At 43.0% G+C, this 22078-nt stretch overlaps 2 protein-coding genes across 2 annotated transcripts; both read right to left on the bottom strand.

Annotated features, from left to right (window-relative positions):
• Positions 1-1661: 1661 nt before the first annotated feature.
• LOC306791700 (non-homologous end joining factor IFFO1-like) lies at positions 1662-9389 on the bottom strand (the record flags this gene model as incomplete). Its single annotated transcript, XM_079288561.1, has 9 exons — positions 8205-9389; positions 4518-4578; positions 4115-4210; positions 3799-3939; positions 3517-3704; positions 3287-3404; positions 2494-2583; positions 2053-2183; positions 1662-1830 (listed from the first exon to the last, which is right to left on the bottom strand). The coding sequence occupies exons 1-9, from the start codon at positions 9131-9133 to the stop codon at positions 1662-1664; spliced, it is 1923 nt and encodes a 640-aa protein (XP_079144687.1). The 5' UTR covers positions 9134-9389.
• Positions 9390-11065: 1676 nt separating this feature from the next.
• Positions 11066-18814, bottom strand: LOC306791437 (glyceraldehyde-3-phosphate dehydrogenase-like). Its single transcript, XM_079288156.1, has 12 exons — positions 18710-18814; positions 18359-18406; positions 15480-15579; positions 14835-14944; positions 14658-14748; positions 14202-14317; positions 13891-13972; positions 13196-13347; positions 12611-12689; positions 12437-12520; positions 12098-12195; positions 11066-11433 (listed from the first exon to the last, which is right to left on the bottom strand). The coding sequence occupies exons 2-12, from the start codon at positions 18379-18381 to the stop codon at positions 11364-11366; spliced, it is 1005 nt and encodes a 334-aa protein (XP_079144282.1). The 5' UTR covers positions 18382-18406; positions 18710-18814; the 3' UTR covers positions 11066-11363.
• Between the last annotated feature and the right edge of the window lie 3264 nt (positions 18815-22078).

The raw sequence follows: 22078 nt of genomic DNA, 5'->3' as shown, positions 1-22078 counted from the left end.
AGTTTAGCCGTCAACATTTCAGTTCAAGCAGCATCTGTACAGTTCCATGAGGTGAGATGTCTGTTTTGCTTTTAAGTATATTGTACACAGTTGCTTTGCTTCTCCTTGACTTTAAAGGAACACTTTTACATTTCAGTCCACTTCTTCTGTTCGCAGTGAGAAATATCTGGAAGATAAGAGTTTAGTTTATGGAAACACATCTGGGTTTGATTAGAAACATGTTCAGAGAAGAAAACTCCAGGACTAAACCTAAAAGTGTTCCTTTAAACAATCTATTTCTGTGGTGAACATGGCAGGTTATTGATAAAGCAGACATTTATTTAATTAACGATGTTTGAAGAGGTGAACTGTCGACAAAGACGGATAAACTGCCACAAAATAATACAAATCATGACTTTAAAAACACGTTCTTAAACAGGAAACCAAAAACTAAACTCAATTGATAGTAATGGTCAAACTAAAAGGTATTCGTTCATTGAATGCCACCGATTTCAGCTAAATTGACATCACAAGAACATGAAGCTCACAGCGTTAGATAGTTCAGCCTTATTATGTACATTAGATACAATGTGTAGCCTTTACAAACTTTACATTCTTAAAATAGGTTTTCAATTTTTGTAAAATAAAAATAAAATCTCCTTAAATTTCTGTTGTTTCGTCGACCGTCTCAGAACCACAGACCAGTTCCTTCTGCAGCAGAAACGTACGAGACGCGTCACATGGGACGTGCTTATAATACAGTAGAGGAATGGACATATAGTGAAGAGTAATTATTACCTTTTAACTTCACCGACAAATAAACAGATTTATAATGTATATCTCTGTACATTCTGAAAAGAGTTGTTTCTATCGGGGAAGGTGTCATATTTTGTCAGTTTAAGGCAAGTTGGGCTTTGACAGTTGGAGATCTTTCTGTAAATAGTTATTTCCGAAACAATAACAATCGGTTTATTATTCATTATTATTTCTGCTGTACTCCCAACATGTCACAGCTGCTGCACATGACGGGATTAAAACACAATAAAGTAAAAATACTGAATGAAAACAAGCATTCTAGGGTAATAAACAACGAACTGTGCATACATGTGACCACTCTTCACCACTTCAATGAGCAGCTTGTGTGCAGGCCTTTTCTTTGTGCGTTGGCGACTCTCTCCGTGCACCTGCAGCAGAAAGGCATCGATACGGAAACTGTGCAAATTAACAGCTGCTGCACTCAACAGTGAGACCAGTGTGCAGAATAAAATGTCTCCTTTTCATCTGAATGTTCTTAAAAAGGCCATTTTGTTCGGTTTGACCTTCACTGGGGTGCAGTTACAGCTGATAACCACAGGAGGGCAGCAGTTACCCATCAAGTGATGAATTACTGCCTCTTTTTTATTTTTGTATTATTCACTCTATAAGCTTTGCAAGCAAATTCTGGCTTCGTGTTTGTTTGACTCACACAAACGTAACGGCCGTCAGGTTGACGTCCAGTAATAACGGGACAAACATCAGACGGGCGGCTTTTAGAGAAGCTTTAAAAAAGGACATTTTACATCTGCTGGTTTTAAAATAATGTCGACCTTAAGTAAACTAAAAACCACAGAGACATTGGAGGACGAGAGGAGCGTTGGTGTGACATTATCTACCAGCAGTGTGTGTGTGTGTGTGTGTGTGTGTTAGGGTTTCCTCCAGGTCAGAGGAGGGATGGCGGCGTTGGCGTCGCAGTAAGAAACGCTGCTCTCAGACTCCGCAGGGAGAGCTGGCTGCTTCTTCTTCTTCTTCTTCTTCTTCTTCTCCTCGCTGTTGGAGTCGTCCACCATCAGCGGGATGAGCGAGGGTGAGTCCCTGTAGAGGGAGAAAGAAATAATGTTACAGAAAAGTGAAGTTTTTCTCTAGTAACTCCTTTCTCTAGGAAAAGAGAATTTTAACACGTTTACTAACTTGCAGCTCTTTGCCATTTGCCTAATTTCTACAAGCCATCACGGGACATTTACCTCCTTTACCTCTCTTAATTAGGGCCCATTCCTTGTGTGTGTGTGTGTGTGTGTGTGTGTGTGTGTGCGTTACCCGTCTCCGCTCTGTGTGATGAGTCTCCTGCAGGTCTCCATCTGGACATCCAGGCCTCTTTTCATCGAACACATCTCCATGTACTCGTGCAGGTGACGGTTCATGTCGCTCTTGGCTGTCGCCAGATCCACCTGACCAGGAGGACGGAACAACACCAACGCATCAGCCCTGCCGGCTCCAATCAAACACTAATATAGAGAAGTTATTCCAGTGATTCAATGTCCCCATAATCAATATCACACGACTCACAGCTGGAGCGCCTCTAGAGCAATCAACACGAAACTCTCCCGGTTAAATCACCACAACAAAAGATTAAGAACGGCATTAGAATAAAAACGATTATTACTTCTGTTGTTCTTCTTTTGACTTGGTATGAGAGGTGAGTCCTCACAGTGTGACGATGTCCCCATAACGTCACAAAGTTGAGAAGAACAGACTGACCTCTATCTGGTCGATGGTCTCCTGGTATTCCTTCTCTCTGGATTTGAACAGAGACTCCGTGTCTTTAATCACCTCCTCGATGGACTCCTCATGCTGCTGCAGCTGGAAACAACCAGCAGGTGTGTGGGGAAGAGAGACAGACATCAAACATACACACAAAGTTTGTGAAAGTGTAGAAAAAGACGTGTGTTGTGGATTTTCTTTTTAGAATTTCTGCACAAAATATTGAAAGAAATTACACAAAAGGTGAGATAAACGAGGTGATGCAAAGATTACGGAAACAAATCTAAGATTCAAAACTATTCAATTCTCAACACTGAAGTAAAACACACACACACACATATATATATTTAAGTGTCTTTGGTTTTCTGATTTAAATCTACGAATATGTTTAAAATGCACTTTTCTCTCTTTGTGTCTTTTTTGAGACTTGTTTTTTGAGTTATAAAAGTGATAAAGTTCAATCGAAGCAGAAGTCTGAAGTGTTTAATCAGATTAAGTTATAAAATACAGCGACAGAGTAACATGTAATATAAATAAAAATACTAAAGTCATAATATAATAAAGTAATAAAATAAAATGCTTGAAAAGACAAAATCAAACCAGCAGCATCTTACGCAAAGTCATTTATATAGAGATATCTCAAGGATAATGGAAGAAAGCAGTGGTTTAATAGCAATTAAACAAACATTAAGTGTGTAGATAGTGTGTGTGTGTGTGTGTGTGTGTGTGTGTGTGTGTGTGTGTGTGTGTGTGTGTGAGAGAGAGAGAGAGAGAGTGTGTGTTTACACACCTCTCCCTGTGTCTCCACTCCCAGAGGATATCCAGGAAAATCTTCCCAGAGCAGAAGAGTTTCCTCCGTTTCCTCCCAGGCGAGACTGTCACAGTCATCGTCAAACTCACACTCCCTCCTGAACAACAGACACACACACACACACACACACACACACACACATTAGACATAACAACTTCATGGTTGAACATCAGTGTGTGTTGAAACATTATTGCCCCAAAAACACCCACAGCTGATTCAGCATCCTCTGCATCTGCTCGTTGATCTGATTGGCCGACGTGCTGCACGACTCCTCGTCCTTAGCCCCGCCCCCCTCGCTCTCGGACACGCTCAGCTCGTCTCCGTCGCCGCCCTTCGCCGACTGACCAATCTGTTTTCTGGCCCGGCAGCTCAGAGTGGAAGGGGGCGTGGCCACCTGCTGGAAGGAGACGCGTTTACTTTAAAACAAAAAAGGGAGATTTTAAAATGTCGAGGGACATTTTTTTTTTTTTTTTTAATCGCCACAAACACACCTGGAACATGTGGATCATGTCCTCGCAGTTCCTCTGCTGGGCGACGTCACAGAGACGGGCGGTGATGTCGATGCGGCGGCAGATGTCCATGTCCACCTTCATGGCCTTCTCCTGGATCTTACTGTCCAGGTCTGACAGGTTCTGGTGCAGATAGAAACAGATTCTTATCCTGAACACTCACACCTTTCTTCTACATCCCAAGGACACAGCAAGCACATCCTTCATCATCTCCAATGACAGCTTGTGGAAATAGGTCTTGGTGAGTTTTAAACATTTTTCCTACATATCAGAAGTGAACGAGAGAGCAGAGACTCACGTTGCTGACTAGTCCTTTAAAGAGGACGAGTTCGGCCTTCAGCTGCTTCACCCTCAGAGCCAGCTCATCCTGACACACCTCGCTCTCCTGCAGCTCCTACACACACACACACACACACACACACACACACACACACACACGCACGCACACACACACACACACACACACACACACAGTGTGAAGTTACATCCTAAATATATAGATTGGAAAATAACTGAAGATGCTCCTGTACTATGTCTTCAATGTGTTTCTAAATAAAAGGAGGAGAAAGAACGTGTGGTTGTTATATAAGCAAGAGGTTAGAGATGCGTTCAGAAGAAGAAGAGCAGCTACATTTTGTAGATTTTAGAGTAGTTCTGAACTGGAGCAGTTTGATGATTCAGCATTTTAAAGGTCACGTTACCTCCTCCAGTTCAGCCACCTTCTCCTGCAGGTCCACCCTGGCTGTGTACTCGTCCTCCCATCTACGAAACACACACAGAAAGCAGCGATGTCATGACATGTAGAGGATTAAACAGATGAATCAGCACTTTGTAGAAGAACAGTCAAATGATCACATCATATTCAGACTATTTCTACTTCTTTGTCTTTCTTCCGTTGTTATCTTTGGTGACTTCGACACCAATAGGAGATACAACGCGAGTCTAAAGCATCACAGACAATTACAACCTCAGTGAATGAGAACTGAATGTCTGGCCTCATATCCACTACATGTGGTCAGTATAAAGTGAGTGAATCTGTACTTTAGTGATACTCTGACGTTTCCTCCTCAGGTCAGAATTTAAACGATTTCATCCTTTCAGTTCATGAAACGAAACCTTTAAAACTAAATCACCAAACTCCCGTCAGTCTCAGCTGTAACGCTGCATTAATGCCAACATCAGCACACTTACGATGGCATGGAAACATTCAAATTCAGCTGAAAGCACACTGGTATACAGCTGAAGCTGACAAAGTCAGACAGTGTAGGGTCTGACAAACTGAGTCCAAATGTCCTAAAAGGGCCACCGTACTCGGGAATCCTCTTTGATTAAGGCAACAACATGCTTTCCACCAGTGGCACCCTCAGGACAGGCTTTTTTCAGAACGTTTTGTTTTCCGCTGCTTCTCTTGATCCGAACTATTTGCAACTGTCTTTGAACTGAGACATCAGATGTGTGTCCTGTGTGAGGAGGAAGAAGAACACGGAGACACAGACGAGAGGCAGCAGAGACGGTCACAGCGAGCGAGCCGGCGTCCATGTTGCTCTCGTCTGTTTGTCGGTCTCAACACGTGGCTCTGCAGTGAGGCTGCCGGCTGCCATTGTGTTTTAGAGCGGCTACGCAGAGGCTGGTTTCTCTTTCACTACAGGGAGACCAGGCCACTGCTCTCATGAGCCGCAACGAGGACGTCATGGAGAGGACGTCAATTCAAAATGTCCTCTGAGAGACAACCTCCTGTATTTAAACATTGTGGGATACAACCATTTACACACTTTCTTTGTCAGTTGATGAGAAGAATCTTCACCACACTCAAAGTATGGAGGCGCTTAGCTTAGCTTAGCATAAAGACTGGGAGCAGAGGGAAACAGCTAGCCTGGCCGTGGCTCTCTACTCCCTGTTGAGGAAAGATTTAACAAACAAGATGCACGTGTTCCCTCTGATATTAAAGAGTAACTGGGTGGTGGCCGGCTCAGATCGCAACCTGGGTGACCTCGTTGTTTCTACATACAAGATGATGCTGTTTAACACACACACACACACACACACACACACACACACACACTCTCTATGACTCACTCACTGCAGCAACGTGTGTGTGCAGGACAGAAGGACAGAGATGGATGATGATGAGTCAGCAAACGTTTCACGAAAACAAAATAAAAACACAGAGCAAGACAGCATAAAGATGGAGAGAGCGGGAGAGAGAGAAAGAGAGAGAGAAAGAGAGAGAGAGACAATGAGAGGGAGGCAGGGACAGAGAGGAGACTGGGTGACATCACTGCTGGCGGTCACCGGCCAGTGCTGCATTGCAGGTACCAGCTGGGGGGGGGGGGGGGGGGGGGAGGAGGAAGAGGAGGAAGAGGAAGAGGAGGGAGATCACGCGAGAGGACAAAACAGCAGCTGATGTGCATCTTTCCCCAGACTCCTCCCTTCAGAGGAACCAGAGCTCGTCTCTGTAGAGCTGGATGAGCTTCTGAGGAGTAAACAAGCTGCAATCAAGGACAGTGAGGAGAATCACAGAAATCATCTTTTGTTTTTTTCCCATCAGCGTAGTGCAGTAGATGTCTTCAAACACTACAATACCCATGAGCCTTAGCTGCCACGACTATGGCAAAAAAAAGCCAGAAGCACAAATAAAAGAGAATTAAGACAACATGTAAGATTATAGATGTACCACACTGAGAGCCCTTCACTTTCACAACATGACCGAATGTTTATTCTATCAAGGTTTGTCGTGTTTATATCAACTTTAACTTCAGCTCACTGTAGTCGACCTCTTCATGTCCACAAGCTTGTACCTCTGACATGTTATTAAAGGACTAAATGTGTTCTGACACGGTTAGATCTTTTGTTTTGATGAGTCGAACAGGAAGGTTTTATATCATCCGCGCCTGAAACTGCTCCTCAGTTACTTTTACTTACTTTAATTAAACTAAATATCTTTGAGTCGTGGACAAAACATTTAATGACCAAACAACTCGAGAACATAATCATCACATTATCCGTTACTAAACTGATGTACATTTTACGATTGTGAATATAAATAAATCGCATTAAAAAAGCAAAACGCTGCTTAATCTCAAGCTCACTTTCAAACGTGCAAAACGTGCACGTGTTTCGTTGAGCGCAGCACTGAAAGTTCAACGATAACGTTGTGAAATCGATGCGAGTGAAGCTTTGACGTCCTGCCTCAGCACAAAGTAGTGCGGTCGCTGCTTTTTAGCATGAAGCAGCAAAGACGGCGTGAAACAGGTCGGTGCTCCAAAAAACAGGAGCTGCATGCTGAGCACAGAAAGAAAGAGAAGAGGTTCACACGTCAGACTCGCTCTGTTGAAGAGCTACAGGAAGCTGTAAATGAACAATGTTCATTCATAACATCCTGCTCTGCCCAAACTATTTTCCTGAGGCTTTTATTTGATGCCGTTCTCATCACGTAAGCTCCTGCAAAGGTCACAAAAAGAACAAAGAATTAAACAACAACTGCAACTACAGGTGCAAATATGTTTCCATAGATTCCAGCGTTATTTTATTGCTTGTATGCATCGTGTGTTTTTATGACTTTGAGCTCTTGGTCATAGAGTTTGAATGCACCGTGAGTCACTTTGGATAAAATCATCTGCCAAATAAATGTTGTAAATCAGCGATGATTTGCAGCACTGCACTCACTGACCCAAAGCCAGCAGAGACATTAAAGCGATCGCTACCTCAGCAGAAACTGTTTCGGGGTTTAAAAAAAATAAAATTTATTTCAAAAATTTAAAAAAATCACTCAAGTCTATACTCAGTTATCATGTTTCAGCTTTTCAGAAATATATTGTGGAGAAGGAGCTCAAGCTTGGTGGATGAGGTGAAATAAACTAAAGTACTGCTGGTGACCCAATTACCAAGCACTTCCTAATAAACTGGCAGCTGAGGATTTATGGAAAAAATATTTTTTTTTAGGCGTTATTGTTTTAGAAAATGTATTTTTTTAAATTACTGATTTGAAGGAAAATGATTTGTTTACTTTGTAACAAGGCAAAACAATTTTAAAAACATCATAATATATATATATATATATATATTTATATATATATATATATATATATATATATATATATATATATATATATATATATATATATATATATATATATATACACACCGATTTTGTATTTATTTAATCTAATTGTTTTTACTGTGATTTTGCAATATTGTGATACCAATATTCGTAAAATATTCTTATTTTTGTGATATTACAGTCATGGCTCATCATTACTGCCTTAAAAAGTTTCTCACTTTGAAAAGAATAAATCAGAATTCAGCCACTTGAATGTCAAAATGTTTGCATTGGATTTGATGATCCACGTTAATAGTTGTAAGAAGCATGCAGGTATAACCACTCTCACCTGATCTTGTACTCGTCGCGTTCTCTCTTCACCTTGGCCAGCACGTTGTACAGAGCCCGGATCTCAGGTGTGATGGTGTCGACCTGGACCCCGACACCGTCCGGCTGCGTCCAGGAGACTCCCGGGCCCGAGGCGCACGACTCCCTCCCGGTGCCAAACCGGCGGGTGTGGTTGAAGGACCAGATGGTCCCGGGGAGGAAACGCGGCGGGGTTTTGTTGGTGTTCGTCCCGGTGTTGGTGATGGTCTTGTACGGGTCGGTGGGACTCAGAGCCGGGCTGAGGGAGAAACCGGACGTGGTGAGGTTGGAGTTTGAATTCGTGGAGACCGGGTTGAGGTTGCCTCTCAGGTATTTGCTGTCATAAAGAGGAGGGTTCAGGGTTGGAGAGAGGAGGCCGCCGGGCAGGTAGGCCGAGTTGTTGACGTTGTGGAGCGGAATGAGACCCGGTCTGGCAGGAATAGGCCCAATGAATCCAGTCTGGACCCCCATATCTTTCGTCAGCGGCCTCTGGTGCAGTCCGTCCCCTCCACCGTTCTCCTCCAGCGCCTGCTGCAGCTGCTTCTCCAACACTTTGTTCCTGCGCTCCAGCTCGTGCACTTTGGCCAAAAAGCAGCGGAAGCGCAGGTTGAGCGTCTTCAGGACGCTGATGTTGGAGCCCAGGTCGTTGCGCAGCGCCGTGGCCGCAGGGGAGGGGGGCACCCCGCGGTGTAATAAAGGGTTGTGGTTGTTGCTCAGTTGCAGGTAGGCGAGGCCCGAGGGCGGGAGGGCGCCCAGGTCCAAACCGGACCACCCATCCGGACCGAACCCACCGTGGTCCCCCAGGAAGTAGCCAGGCTCCAGGATTGCGGAGTCGTTCGTCATCTGATGGTGGTGCTGATGCTGCTGCTGCATGCTCGAATAGGAAAATCTGAAGTGCTCGAAATCCGGCATGAACCCAGACTTCTATACAGGCTATTCAACTCGGAAAAAGTATTCCGTTTACAACCTGATTATAGGAAGGAAACGGATCCAGGCCCACTTGTTTTTGACTCCCTCTCCTAGATCCTCGCTATTAACGCCTTTATGCAAAAAAAGAGCTGTGGGCTGATGCTTCACGGGCCCAAAATCGCAGCAAAATAACAATCTCCCAATACAAGATGACAGTAAACTAATGACTATACGCTGTGGGGAATATACAGGAAGACAATGTGTCTCTAAACTCGCAAACACACCGCTGGTCGCTGCAGCAAAACGAGATGACTGAGTTGACTTTCACACAGGGACCAGTCGAGAGATCACAGAGGCGACGCGCACTATCATGAACATGTCTATTCTAAGCGTCAGAATAAAGCGTTTAGGATATATTTTACAGCTGTAATACAAAAATATAAGCACCGTACCTGGCAGTCAGAAGAGGAAACACTAACTTTGGCACTAGATGATGAGGTAAAATGAGTCTTAAGCCGAGAGGTGCAGCAGAGCTCACGGGTAAACACCAGTGAACTGACTGCGGCTTTCACATACCGTACTGACTGTAAGAGAGGAGCACCGTGCAGTCCGCCTGGGCTACCGTACTGACTGTTACAGAGGAGCAGCGTGCAGTCCGCCTGGGCTACCGTACTGACTGTTACAGAGGAGCACCGTGCAGTCCGCCTGGGCTACCGTACTGACTGTTACAGAGGAGCACCGTGCAGTCCGCCTGGGCTACCGTACTGACTGTTACAGAGGAGCACCGTGCAGTCCGCCTGGGCTAAACGTCCTGGATCAATTCTATGGAGACTAACGTTACTCAATCTGAGGGTTTTTTCAATGCCTTTTAGTTCACATTTCAAAACAATAAATAAAAGGCAAATGTCCACCTTTAACCCCTAAACGGTGTACTTCCTGTGGTCTGGCTAGCTAACAGCTAACGTAGCTAACTAATGCTAATTAGCTCCTCCCTCCCAGGTAACGTGAGCGTAATTTAGCGAATAACATTTAGCAGGATGCAGTTGTACAACTTTATTCATTACTAATAAACCCTTTAACACATACACGTCTCCACATTTGTGTGCTGGAACCTTAACGTGAGTTGTTCCTAGTTAATCACGGTTAACGGCCAACGGTCAGACTTCTACGAGAGGGGGGCGGGGTTCTTCCTCTTTTTACCCAGGAAGTGCTCCACTTAGCCCCGCCCTCTTCTCCGTGTGTACCGTGTCGCAGTAGGCTGATATTGTTTGGGCTTTTCTCCAAGAAGCTACATTTAATATTCCCCTACATACAGTTTATATTCCTGGTAAATATAACAATATTTTCCTTTGTATTTCTTCCTTTACATCTGCTTTTATAAACAGTTATATTTTATTTATATTCTATCTTAGACATTTAAATATGTTTATACATTTTTCTTGCGTTTATTGCATGGGGGCTACAACTCAATTTCATTGTGCAATCCTGTATTAAATAATGACACTAAAGCTTTGAACCTTGCTTCATGACAGACTGATTTGTGTGGATCATGGACGATGCAAATAGAAAAACATTGTGATGTTTCAGCATGTCAGCTGGCTGAATGTTCGGGTGATATTTTCTCCCCGACAACAAATTAGTGAATTAAACAGTCAGAGGCGGGGTGACACTGTCGTCTTTGATTAGAGGAAATTAAGAGACAATTGATTTATGCAACACTATCAGGAGTGACATGTCTCCCCAGAAAACTACTGTCCTCCCCCAACTCTCCTCTCTGGGGTTCAGTCTAATAATGTTGGACAAATTACTTCATTACATTTTTGGCAATTTTCCCAGAAATGTATTCCCTATTCTGCACGAAACTTCATGTCATTTGAATATAAAAACAGACCCATTAGGTAGAATATTTCCACTAATCACAGTGAGTACACTACATCACAGTCTTTCCACGAACTAGAGGACTTTATTGTCATGTTTAGTGCAACCAGACAGTTCAGTACAATACAGTTCAGTGACGGAAAAAAAAAAGAAAAAAAGAAAAAAATCACCTCTACAACCACTGCTTAGTGCGGCCAGGGCACACACCACGCATATCATATAAAAAGGTATTTATAATCAGTATTTGTAATCAGTTAGTCGTAGAGGATGTTTTGCTCCCGGGTAGCAGATGGCGCGGCATCCATGTTACAGGTGAAGGAAGAGAGAATCATGGGAAGGAAACCGAAAGAGGATTTCACTCCTTGGAGAACATGTGCAGGATCAGGTCGCACACGCGGGTGCTGTAGCCGTACTCATTGTCGTACCTGCAGACAAGCAGAGTGGGAAATATGTGGTATTTATGAATGGCAATAACCTAAGCATGGTTTGTAGAGCAAATACACATTTACATTTTACAGAATTCAGTGCAGAAAAGTGCATGTTTTAAGGAATTGTTTACAAACAGAAAAAAATGCTCTTAAGTGTGCAGGAAAGGGAGATTTAATGGGGAAAAGAATTGGTGGACATATTGTCAGCACAGACTTTAATAAAGAAGCAGTGACACTGTGAGCAAAACGTAGCTGCGTCTTTAATACATGTTGTGTTTGTTATAATTCAGACATTGTTCCCTGTAAAAGTCTGTAAGTGTGATTTCTTTCATACTTTCCTGTCTGTTGTTTAAAGTGATCTTTAGAACAACAACTGTAAACATGTGGAATGTTCGTTGAATAATTTGGTCATTCAAAATTCAATTCCATCATCCATCAACTTTAGTCATATGACGTATCATTTATTAAATTCTTGTAAAAATAAAGTTATAAAAGTGACTTCGTTGCACAGCCATGAATACAAACCTTCCTTTCTTTGTTATGATGAATATGGGCTTTTTGGGCTATGAGCTTCCTCCTCAATTACAATTTACATAAACTTTGATCCACGTTTGGTCTCAGCCGATCAATGATCGCGCTACGCTGCGCGCCGTTAGCTCACCATGACACCAGCTTGACGAAGTGCTCGTTGAGGGCAATGCCGGCGCCGGCGTCAAAGATGGAGGAGTGAGTGTCGCCGTTGAAGTCTGTGGACACAACCTGAGCAGAAAGAACCAAACAGGTTCATACATGCAGAGGAGCAGCAGACAAATGTAGTACAAACACCTGCACATTTGGCTTCATGGGTTATAAATGCAGGTCGTTTTTTCAGTTTAAAGATATTTTACAAGTTATAATAGATGTGCTGGGCTCTACGCACACTCATAGAAAATGTTCTGTTCATATGGGTCTAACATTACACATGACTGTCTTGTTGCCATATGTTTTTTTCTTTCTGTACCTGGTCCTCCGTGTATCCCAGAATTCCCTTCATGGGTCCTTCAGACGCGGCCTTGATCACCTTCTTGATGTCCTCGTACTTTGCCTGAAAGGACGAGACATTTGAATTAGACGAGGACTTACGTCACAGGCCGTAAACTGAGGGTTCCGGTTTGAACGGTTAAGAGACACTCACGGGCTTCTCCAGACGGACGGTCAGGTCAACCACAGAGACGTTGGGGGTGGGGACACGGAAAGCCATGCCGGTCAGTTTACTGTGAGAAGGAGGAACATCAGCACACATTAGAAACAGATGATTTTAGGTGCGTTTTATTCCCCGTGATGATCTCTCCTCGACGTTCTCCGCCCCATATGAATAAAAATAATTCAAGTAAATTCTGGCTTTTCATCAAAGGGGGATATTAACAATGTACTTTAGGGCTGTCCCAAAGAAATACTTCGTACTATACGACTGTAAAACTTTCCAAAAACCGACTAATTGATGAATGACAATTTAGACAAACAAGACTCAGAGGAAACCGCCCTAATGTACTTATATAAGTGTATTTTTACATGGATGCCTGGCTGTACGCAAATGTATTAATGGTCCAGTACTTGCGGGGGACGGGAACTCGACTTCACTGTACTTTGTTGAAGTTGTATTCGTCTTTTTGTGACGCGTTAGGATCTATTAGGACTATCGTTAGGGGCCGAGCATCTTGATCGTCTTCACACTCTGCTCACGACGCTAAATAAACCAACCAGACGTCAGTAATCGTACCCGTTCAGCTCGGGGATGACTTTGCCGACAGCCTTGGCGGCTCCGGTGGAGGCGGGGATGATGTTCTGTGAGGCTCCGCGTCCGTCCCTCCACAGCTTACCGGAGGGACCGTCAACGGTCTTCTGCGTGGCGGTGATGGCGTGGACGGTGCTCTGGAGGAGAGGGAGCCGACTGATTCATTAGATTCATCTTTTATGTGTTGAATCAATTCAATTTATTTTTGTATCGCCCAAAATCACAAATTAGCCTCAGAGGGCTTCACAATATGTACACATTTGACAGCCTCTTGTCCCGGTGGCATTTTATGTCACACATCTGCTCTAAACGCAACAAATAATCAGGAAACTGGTTTAACAAACCATCAAGTTGTGAGAGTGAGCTGGTCTGATCGTTTGTTCTTCTTCAACACGAAGTACAAATAAACATAACTCAGCTGAAGAATATGAGTCAACAAACTACAGTGAAGTGATTTGTTTCAGCTTAATAAATGCAGAAAAGAGTTGTTTCTTAGTTTTGGCTGCTGGTCAGAGTAAGTACGCTTTTGTTACTATAAATATATAAAACATCTTGAGTAGACAAACACAGCTGCTCAGTTCAAACTGAGCGTTTTAATAAAAAGTCAACTGTCCGACGTCTGGTCTTAAACACTCTTCAACAGCAGCGGTTTGAATGAATGAAGCGTCCGAGCTCTTTACCATGAGACCCTCTACGATGCCGAAGTTGTCGTTGATGACCTTGGCGATGGGAGCCAGGCAGTTGGTTGTGCAGGAAGCATTGCTGTGACGACGGAGACAGTGACCACGGGTTACAAACCACACACAGTTACGCTGCTACTTTCATCAAAAGGTGTTTCAAGAGACGACCTCCGTTTGACATTTGTTTTGCAGAGCATCTAAAGGCATCCAGATGTTCTCATCCGTCTGTTCCGGCTTTGACGACACGTCACACGCTGCGTCACAAATCTACAAACGCAACTCCTTCAGACCCAGAACCAGCAGCGACTCACCTCACCACCTTCAGGGAGTTGTCGTACTTCTCGTGGTTGACGCCCATGACGAACATCGGGGCGTCAGCGCTGGGGGCGGAGATCAGCACCCTCTTGGCGCCGCCCTTCAGGTGAGCCTGGACGGGAAACGAGGAACGCAGCAACGTTCATTACATTTGAAATGAAACACAGATATTACGTAGCTCTGAAATGCATCATCAAACCCTATATGCTGTCATTTGTAGCTCCCTTCATGCTCTAGAATCAAATAATGTATTACACTACAGTCGATTTTAAGAATATTATAATGTTTATTCTGAATATAGAACTATAAATAAGCATGTTTATGTCACTTTAACTAACAAACATGTGACAATTAAGTGAATCCTCTTATGTTTCATCAGTTCTCAACAGATTAAAACCTATAATCTATGTTTTTTCAGCTGAAACTGCCCGTTTCTGCTACTCAGAACTCACAGAGGCTCTCTCGATGGTGGTGAAAACACCGGTGGACTCCACGACGTATTCGGCAGCAGCGTCGCTCCACTTGATGTTGGCGGGGTCCTTCCTGTTTCATCACAGCAGAGAAGTTAAACTCTGCTGCGAGCAGACTCGCAAGGTAGAAGAAAGATGTAAAAAACAAAGCGCACGTACTCGTGGAAGACCATGATGTGCATGCTGCCGATGACCAGCTTGCCGCCCTCGGCCTTCACCTCTCCGTGCTTCCACACGCCGTGAGTGGAGTCGTACTTGAACATGTAGACCTGCAGGACGGGAAGAAGGGAAAGTAGAAGACACGAGTATTCACAACCGCATCTTACAAGAAAGGATCTGATGCGCTAAGAGCAGCGTCTTTCGTCAAAGTAGCGCCAACACGTAGCATCTCCAAAGGTTTCCAAACATTTGCTCTCTTCCGTCACGTAATGATTTAAAACTCCTCATTTTGTGACTCCTCAGAATCCAAAGATCATTTTGCTGATTCATCTTTCTAAACCTGCCTGTTTTTCACACTTAGCCATTACTTTACAGCAGCGTGGTCGAACTACAACACGGTTTTTAATACAGATGTACAAAGACATACATGTGGTTTTCTGGTGTAGAAACAGTTTTTCTTGCAGTATAACTGGTAGAAAATTACACATTCACTATTGTTCGGGCCTGCGACTCCTGATGTTCTTCTGTTTATGACCCACAATCTAAGACGTTTGGCTTACGGGATCATACTTTCCCATATTTCACCAAAAATAGACGAAAACAGTTTCTCTCAGAAGACACGGGGAGAACGGGACGTCCTCTCACCATGTAGTCCAGATCGATGAAGGGGTCGTTGATGGCCACCACCTCCATCTTGCCTCCTGAGATGGCGGCGCGGGTCACCAGACGGCCGATACGTCCGAACCTGAGACACAGGAGGAGAAGAGACACTCAGTGTGGGAAGACGCCATTTATTTCACAGTTCAGAGAATTCAAACAAAGAGACAACCGCGCACGAAACATGGATTAAAGGTTATTTATATCTAGAGGAGATGTTTTATCTGTAAAATCCCGACTTGTCTCTTTTAGTTCAGTGTGACTGCTTCTCGCCACACTTCCCCTCTCTGACCAGCAGGGGGCTCCGAGAGCCAAACAGTCCCAGTGGAGGACAGCAGGGCCATAGAAGGCCCGCCGCCCTTCACCGAAGATAACAATGGCTGGCTGCCGAGAGACGGTTCTGCACCTAATATGGCAGCCGTCGCGGCGGGTCGAACAGCAGACTTTCATTTTACACATCAACCACGTCGCTGGAAAGGAGGAGACAACTCTGAGATAACGAGAGATCATCTAAGGGAGTGTGAGGGTTTAAAAGGCGCCGTTATGTCTCATGTCTCCAGGAGTCACATTACGTACTGGTCAAGGGCCAGTTTCAACCCCCCCCCCATCTGAATAAAAGGTCAGGGTTCACCAGGAAATGAAAACCGCTCGCTGGAGGTGGAAGGTCTTTGCTACAATTCCATGTTCTTTATATTGAATACGGATACAAATGCTTTCCCGTTTCTGATATAACTTTTAGAAAATAAGGGTTGTAGACGGGTTTTTCCTGAGAAGGCTGAGGTTCTACCAAGAACCATTCTGAAGAACCCTTTTTCTTTTCAAGGGTTCCATTAAGAACCCTTTTCATCCCAAAAATAACTTTAAGAAAGAAGTCTTCAAGGATTGTTGAAGGGAAAAGTAAAACAATGATTGTTGTGGGTTGTGCCACACCACATACCCTTTAGGCCCTTTAGGGTTCTAGAGGAAAGCCTTCAAATTCAAAATGGGTTTTCAGAAGCCTTGAGGAGGGCTCTAGATGACACCCTTGGAATATTAAAAAAAGTTTTCAGTAGAACCTTCTGGGTAGTATCTAGATGCATTACTTGGATTATAAAAGGGTTTTCGGTAGAACTCCCTGTGTGGGTTCTAGATATAACCCGTGGATTGTAAGAGGGTTTTTGTAGAATGCCCTGGCTGAGTTCTAGATGAAACCCTTGGAAACTAAAGGGGTTATCGGTAGAACCCCCTGGTTCGGTTCTTGTTAGCAACCTTAGAAGGTGGAAAGGTTCTGGATAGAACCTCTCGCAGAGAGTTCTGGGTGGAACCATGACACCAGCGATGAGTTCTCAATATAACCTCTCGGTTCTGGGTGGAACCATTACACCAGAGATGAGTTCTCTATCATAGAGGGTTCTGGGTGGAGCCATTACACAAGAAATGAGTTCTCAATAGAACCTCTCGGAGAGTTCTGGGTGGAATTTGTCACAGATGGTTTAGGGTGTAACTCTTTATGTTGGGTTCTAGGTCGGACCATCTGAAAACGTTCTACCAGGAACCAGAAAGGGTTCTCCTATTAGGACAAACTGAAGAACCCTGCATGGTTCTAGTGAATTATCTGAGGTTTAAACTCACACAGTCTAGTCTCAAGATTTAGGAATGTCAAAAAGTGGGGAACAAAAACTAAAATCGGCCACATTAGTGTCAACAATACGACTGCAGGTCGAGAACATAGAGAAACCTTTACTGAGTATTTGAACCACGCCGACTCCACACTGCAGAGCCAGGGGCAGCCCTGCCTTGCTCAAGAGCAGAGATCCAAAGATGATTCAACCATAAAACCTCATCGTCTACATTTCTGCCTTCCTTCACAGGAGGAATGGGCGTAAGAGGCTCACTCGGTTGGTTTTGGGAAGCCACCAAAACAGCCAGAAGGCCAAAATGGATCGGAGCCCGTCTTCTGTTTCTGAGGCTCAGTTGGTTTTGATACGAGGGCCAAAAGTAAAAGGAGCTAAATCTCCCAGCAGGCTCGACAGCAGCTGCTGCTGCTTCTTCTTTACAGCGGAGGATACGTTAGAACACTGGGGGTCTCACAGTCCGATCTCTGAAAGTCGGCGGAAAAGGTTAGAGGGTTAAAAATAGACGAGGTGAGAATAAGAGGAATGTGACAGCTGAGGAGAGATACGGACGGAGAGGAGACTATAAATAAACCAGAGAATAGACGGGTCCCGAGTCCTGTCCCACCAACAACCATTCAGACAAAGAAAGAGCCCCAAATAAAACAGGAAATAGAATATTGTGGAGGAGATTGTCAGATAATTAAAGTTTATGCATCTTTTTCTACTTTATGTTGTGTTCAATTCATTTGTGATTTAAAATGTATTCCTTTGATGCATTTTAGGTTCAGTGTCTTGTTTAAGGACACTTTACATTTATGTAATTTTGTTAATTTAATGCATTTAATGTGACTTCCACTTAAGGTTTTAATACTTTACTGTCAAGTAGAGCTGCAACTAACGATTATTTAAAATTAATTTATTAATGTGCTGATTATTTTTACGATTAATAATTGTAATAATAATAATAATAATAATAATAATAATAAATTAGGTCACAAAATGTGAGGAAATGCTTAAAATTCACATTTTTCCACAACCGATGGAGACATATTCAAGTTGTTTGTGTCCAAAACTCATTTTAATAACTCGGCTAACAAACATACACATTTCATCCAGGATATGGAGAAACGTTTTAGTTCTTTATCAGAAAGCAGCAGCTAAACGCCTGAGATTTGAGTTTAGTTTTAAGAATAAACAGATTGTTGAACATCATTTAAAGCTGTAGAAGATGAGCGCTTTCTCAGACTTAAACCTGAATAAAACTCAACTCACCCATTGATTCCAATCTTCACCATTTTGTCTGATATGTTCTAGTCCTCACTGGAAGGGAAAGATATATCAGACACAATGCATGTTTAATCATCATCTTTGCATCATGCAAAAGTATGAAGATGTAACAATAAATACAAACACTCATAATTACAAGACTAAAACCTTGAATAAAAATGCAAAAAATCTAAATGTTGTAAAAGCAGCATGCAGTTCAATTAGAAGACCAAAGGAATTCCGAGATGAGATCCACAAAAAGTAAATTTCTTGACAGTTCGTTGCATAAAAAAACAGAAGAAAACTCTCAAAATTCAAACGTTAATCGACTAAAGATGAGTTTGGTGAATAAAGTACCGTTTGTGAAGTCTGTCCTCGCGGGGGGAGAAGTGAAAGCGGGGGACGAGCTCGAGGAGTCACCGCTATTTATTCCCAGCGCGCGACCACCGGGCACGCCCCCTCTCTCGTCAGAATGTCAAGGTCGCGTGCAGCTGCCTGTCAATCAACGAGTCACGAGGTTCACAGGAGAGAGGCTCCTGAATTCATTTTGAACAAATCATTTTGAACAAATCATTTCTTTTATTTCGACGGTATGTGACACATTATGACCTTTTTTATTTACTATAAAATACTAAAACATCCGCCAAGAAAAGTAGTTCCAGACATGACAAAGCGGCACCAGCTAACCCGGAAGTGATTTTTAGATTAAAAAAAATAAAAAAGTGATTTCTATGAAAATAAAAGCGATATTTAACACATTCCTCTGACAAACTAAAGGCTTAATTCAAACTGCCCTTGTTTATGTGTTGTTTAAATAACATCAATGTCATAAATACAGTTCGCATCCACCTGTCTATTTATTATAACCACAATAATATGATATATGACAAATGATTACAACAATAAAAGAGTAGACAGCCAATCACATAACAGGCTCGGCACTATTTTTCTGTCTCTACTGACAGTGTCACTGCTTTATGTACTTATTACTTTATTTCATCACATCTTAATCACATTTTTATATTCAACTGCAGACGTCCATCTTATAGCTGCATTGTTCTCACAAACTCACCATTGTAGCATCAAGCACCGGTTTGTTTCAGTGCCACTGATGAAGAAATAAAAGCTCTTGACTTACATTAATTACTGAACACAGAGTTTGAATTCAGTGAGTGTACATTAGAGAGAATGCAGGTATCAGACACTTCAGCTTCGGCTTCACTTTTCAGAACCCTAAGTGTCCGCCTGGAAACACTTGACACAACATGAATCTTCTAAACTAATTCATAAACAATTGGAATATTAATTTTTTTATCTCAGCAAAACCAAAAAATGACAAAGACAAATGTCGTCATGCGTCCGTTGGTTGAGAGCCGTGTCTATCTGAAAGCTCCTTGTGTCCAAGTCTATTCTTGGCTCATCAGTCTGCAGGCCACGATCTCCACACAGAGCAACTCACATCCATTCTATCGCGTCGACACGCTGTTCAAACACAACGGAGCAACATCTGCTCGAGTGAATATTTGTGTCAGCAGGACGGTGGATGAGGGATTAAGTCTACAAATAGAAGAATATAGAATAATCCCAGAGTTACGTAACACGAATCATGTGTGGGATCCGAATACTCACAATGATCGGGGGCCCGACGGACATACAGTTCCTTAAGTCAGCCAGCGCAGGTTGAAGTAAAGGTCGGCCTATAAATATGAGGCCCGACCTTCTCACTTCTCGTGCAGCGAGCCTGAGCTCTCTATATACGGCCTGGATGTGTCAAAGGGTTGTGACATTTGGCAGGACGGCACGGTGAGCCGGTGCGCTGCCGTTCAGCGAGGTCAGAGGTCGACTCAGTCCAGAACGTCTCGGGAAAAAAAAGCAAAATGTGACCGACGATTCGTTTTGGATGTTTGAACGAGACAAAAAGAAGATAAGAGCCGTGTGGTCATGGTGCAACGCTGTGCGAACCTGGAGGAATGCATCGTGATCGGTCGGGGGCCGCATTTTCAGCTGCACTCATAATTTTCCATTCATGATCCACTATAACCGTTCTCTATCAGGAAATAGGGAAACAAAGGGAACCTGGTTACAACAGCTGGCTGGTGACTCAAGTCTGGCCCTCTCCTCCTGTGTGATATTTGTCTTTTCTGCCTCTCAGAACCTGTTGGTTTGTGGGTTTTAAATATTTTTTAATACTTTTTTTATGACTTCTAATGAAGTCAGAGCTCTTCCATCATCTCTCTCTCTCTCTCTCTCTCTCTCTCTCTCTCTCTCTCTCTCGCTCTACAGAAACTACGGAAGCCCTGAGAGGAAAAAATAACATGGTGATCCATTTAAGAAGTCTGACCTAGATAGTTCTCTCTCTTGTGTTTATGAATTAAGAACAATTGAAAAACAGTCACAATCTGTGAAAACTGGTAAAGAAAGGTGTACGTCTGTAAAAGCATTTGTGTTTTCTTCCAGACGAGTTTCATTTTCTCCATACACTCTAAACTCAAGGTGCAGATTGTGTGTTAGCCAACATTAAAACTCACCTGGAAGAAAACATGAACGCTTTCAGTCGTATTTAGAACAGGTGGAAGTGGAGCACTTCTGCCCCTTGTGGCCGACATGAGTATTACAACAACAAACACCTGACACTTTTTCTTTCACCTGTTTCACAGATACTTTTTAGTTTAAAGGAACTTAAAATAAGATCCTAGCAACAAACAATTTTCACCTCTACTTAAGCCAACAATTTTAGATCAGACTTAGCAAACGGATCACTGCAATTTAGTTTTTAAACATATATTCTGTCTGTTCAGCATCTTCACGACTTCTCGCATCTTAAAGCCGAACTGTCTCCTAAAAAATCAGGATGAACAACCAGCAGATGTTCTCACTTCCTGGAGGATCAAGAGAGAAGATGTGAGAGAGAAGAGTTGAAGGAAAAGATCAATGAACAGTCATAGGAAGAGAAAGGAGATACGAGATAATAAAAGATGAAAACTCCTGAACTGTGCCTTCAGCCCAGTGAAAGAGGTTGATTTTAGCAGAAGCTTTACTCTCTCTCTGCTCTGTGGCGCCCTCTAGTGAACACATCAGGAGACGAACCACCGACACAGTCTGAGCATCTTGACTTTTAGAAACAGAATGTCAGAAAGACTCCACCAGCTCTCCTACAAACAATAGGACGAGACACAGACGTTAATGTTGTTTCGCCTCTTTGTGATGTTGTTTTGTTTCTCTGTGTTAGTAGTTTTGGTCTCTTTGTCGACATTGTATGTTTCTTTGTGGTCATTTTGTGTCTCTTCTTGTCTCCTCACAGCGGCTTTGCTTCCCTTTGTAGTTGTTTTGGTCTCTCGGTTTAGTCTTATTGTGTCTCTTTGCAATCATTTTGTGTCTCTTTGTGGTTGTTTTGCCCGCTTTCATAGTTGTCTCTTTGAGTGACATTTTGCTTTTGATACTTTGCCATATTTCTTTTTTATTTCCGGTGTTCGTATCAATCAATGACGAATTGCAAAAAAACGAAACGATAAACTGCTGTCGTCAGATGTAAAGAACAACAATTTTGCTCTGGTTTCATTTCCAGGTCAGTTTCACTGCTGCTGTTATGTTGGGAGACAGAAAATGAATAAATAAAGATGTCATTTAGCAGGTTGGCACGTATACTTTGGTGTAAAGGTCACAGAAAACAAAACAACGCTGACTTGCGGATCAAACCTGGAAGCTACAGCGGTTTGTGATTATCTC

Source organism: Melanostigma gelatinosum (genome assembly GCF_949748355.1).
Source record: "Melanostigma gelatinosum genome assembly, chromosome: 17".
In the NCBI taxonomy this organism is placed as follows: Eukaryota; Metazoa; Chordata; class Actinopteri; order Perciformes; family Zoarcidae; genus Melanostigma; species Melanostigma gelatinosum.
Note: the sequence above shows the minus strand (reverse complement) of the source record. Positions and strands in the feature narration are given on the sequence as shown.

Coding starts and splice junctions, on each gene's coding strand:
- LOC306791437 (XM_079288156.1), bottom strand. CDS start 18,381: ATGGTGAAGATTGGAATCAATGG. Junction 12,521..12,610: donor CCGTCCGTCTGGAGAAGCCC/GTGAGTGTCTCT, acceptor TCGTCCTTTCAG/GCAAAGTACGAGGACATCAA. Junction 11,434..12,097: donor TTCGTCAAGCTGGTGTCATG/GTGAGCTAACGG, acceptor GCTTGTCTGCAG/GTACGACAATGAGTACGGCT.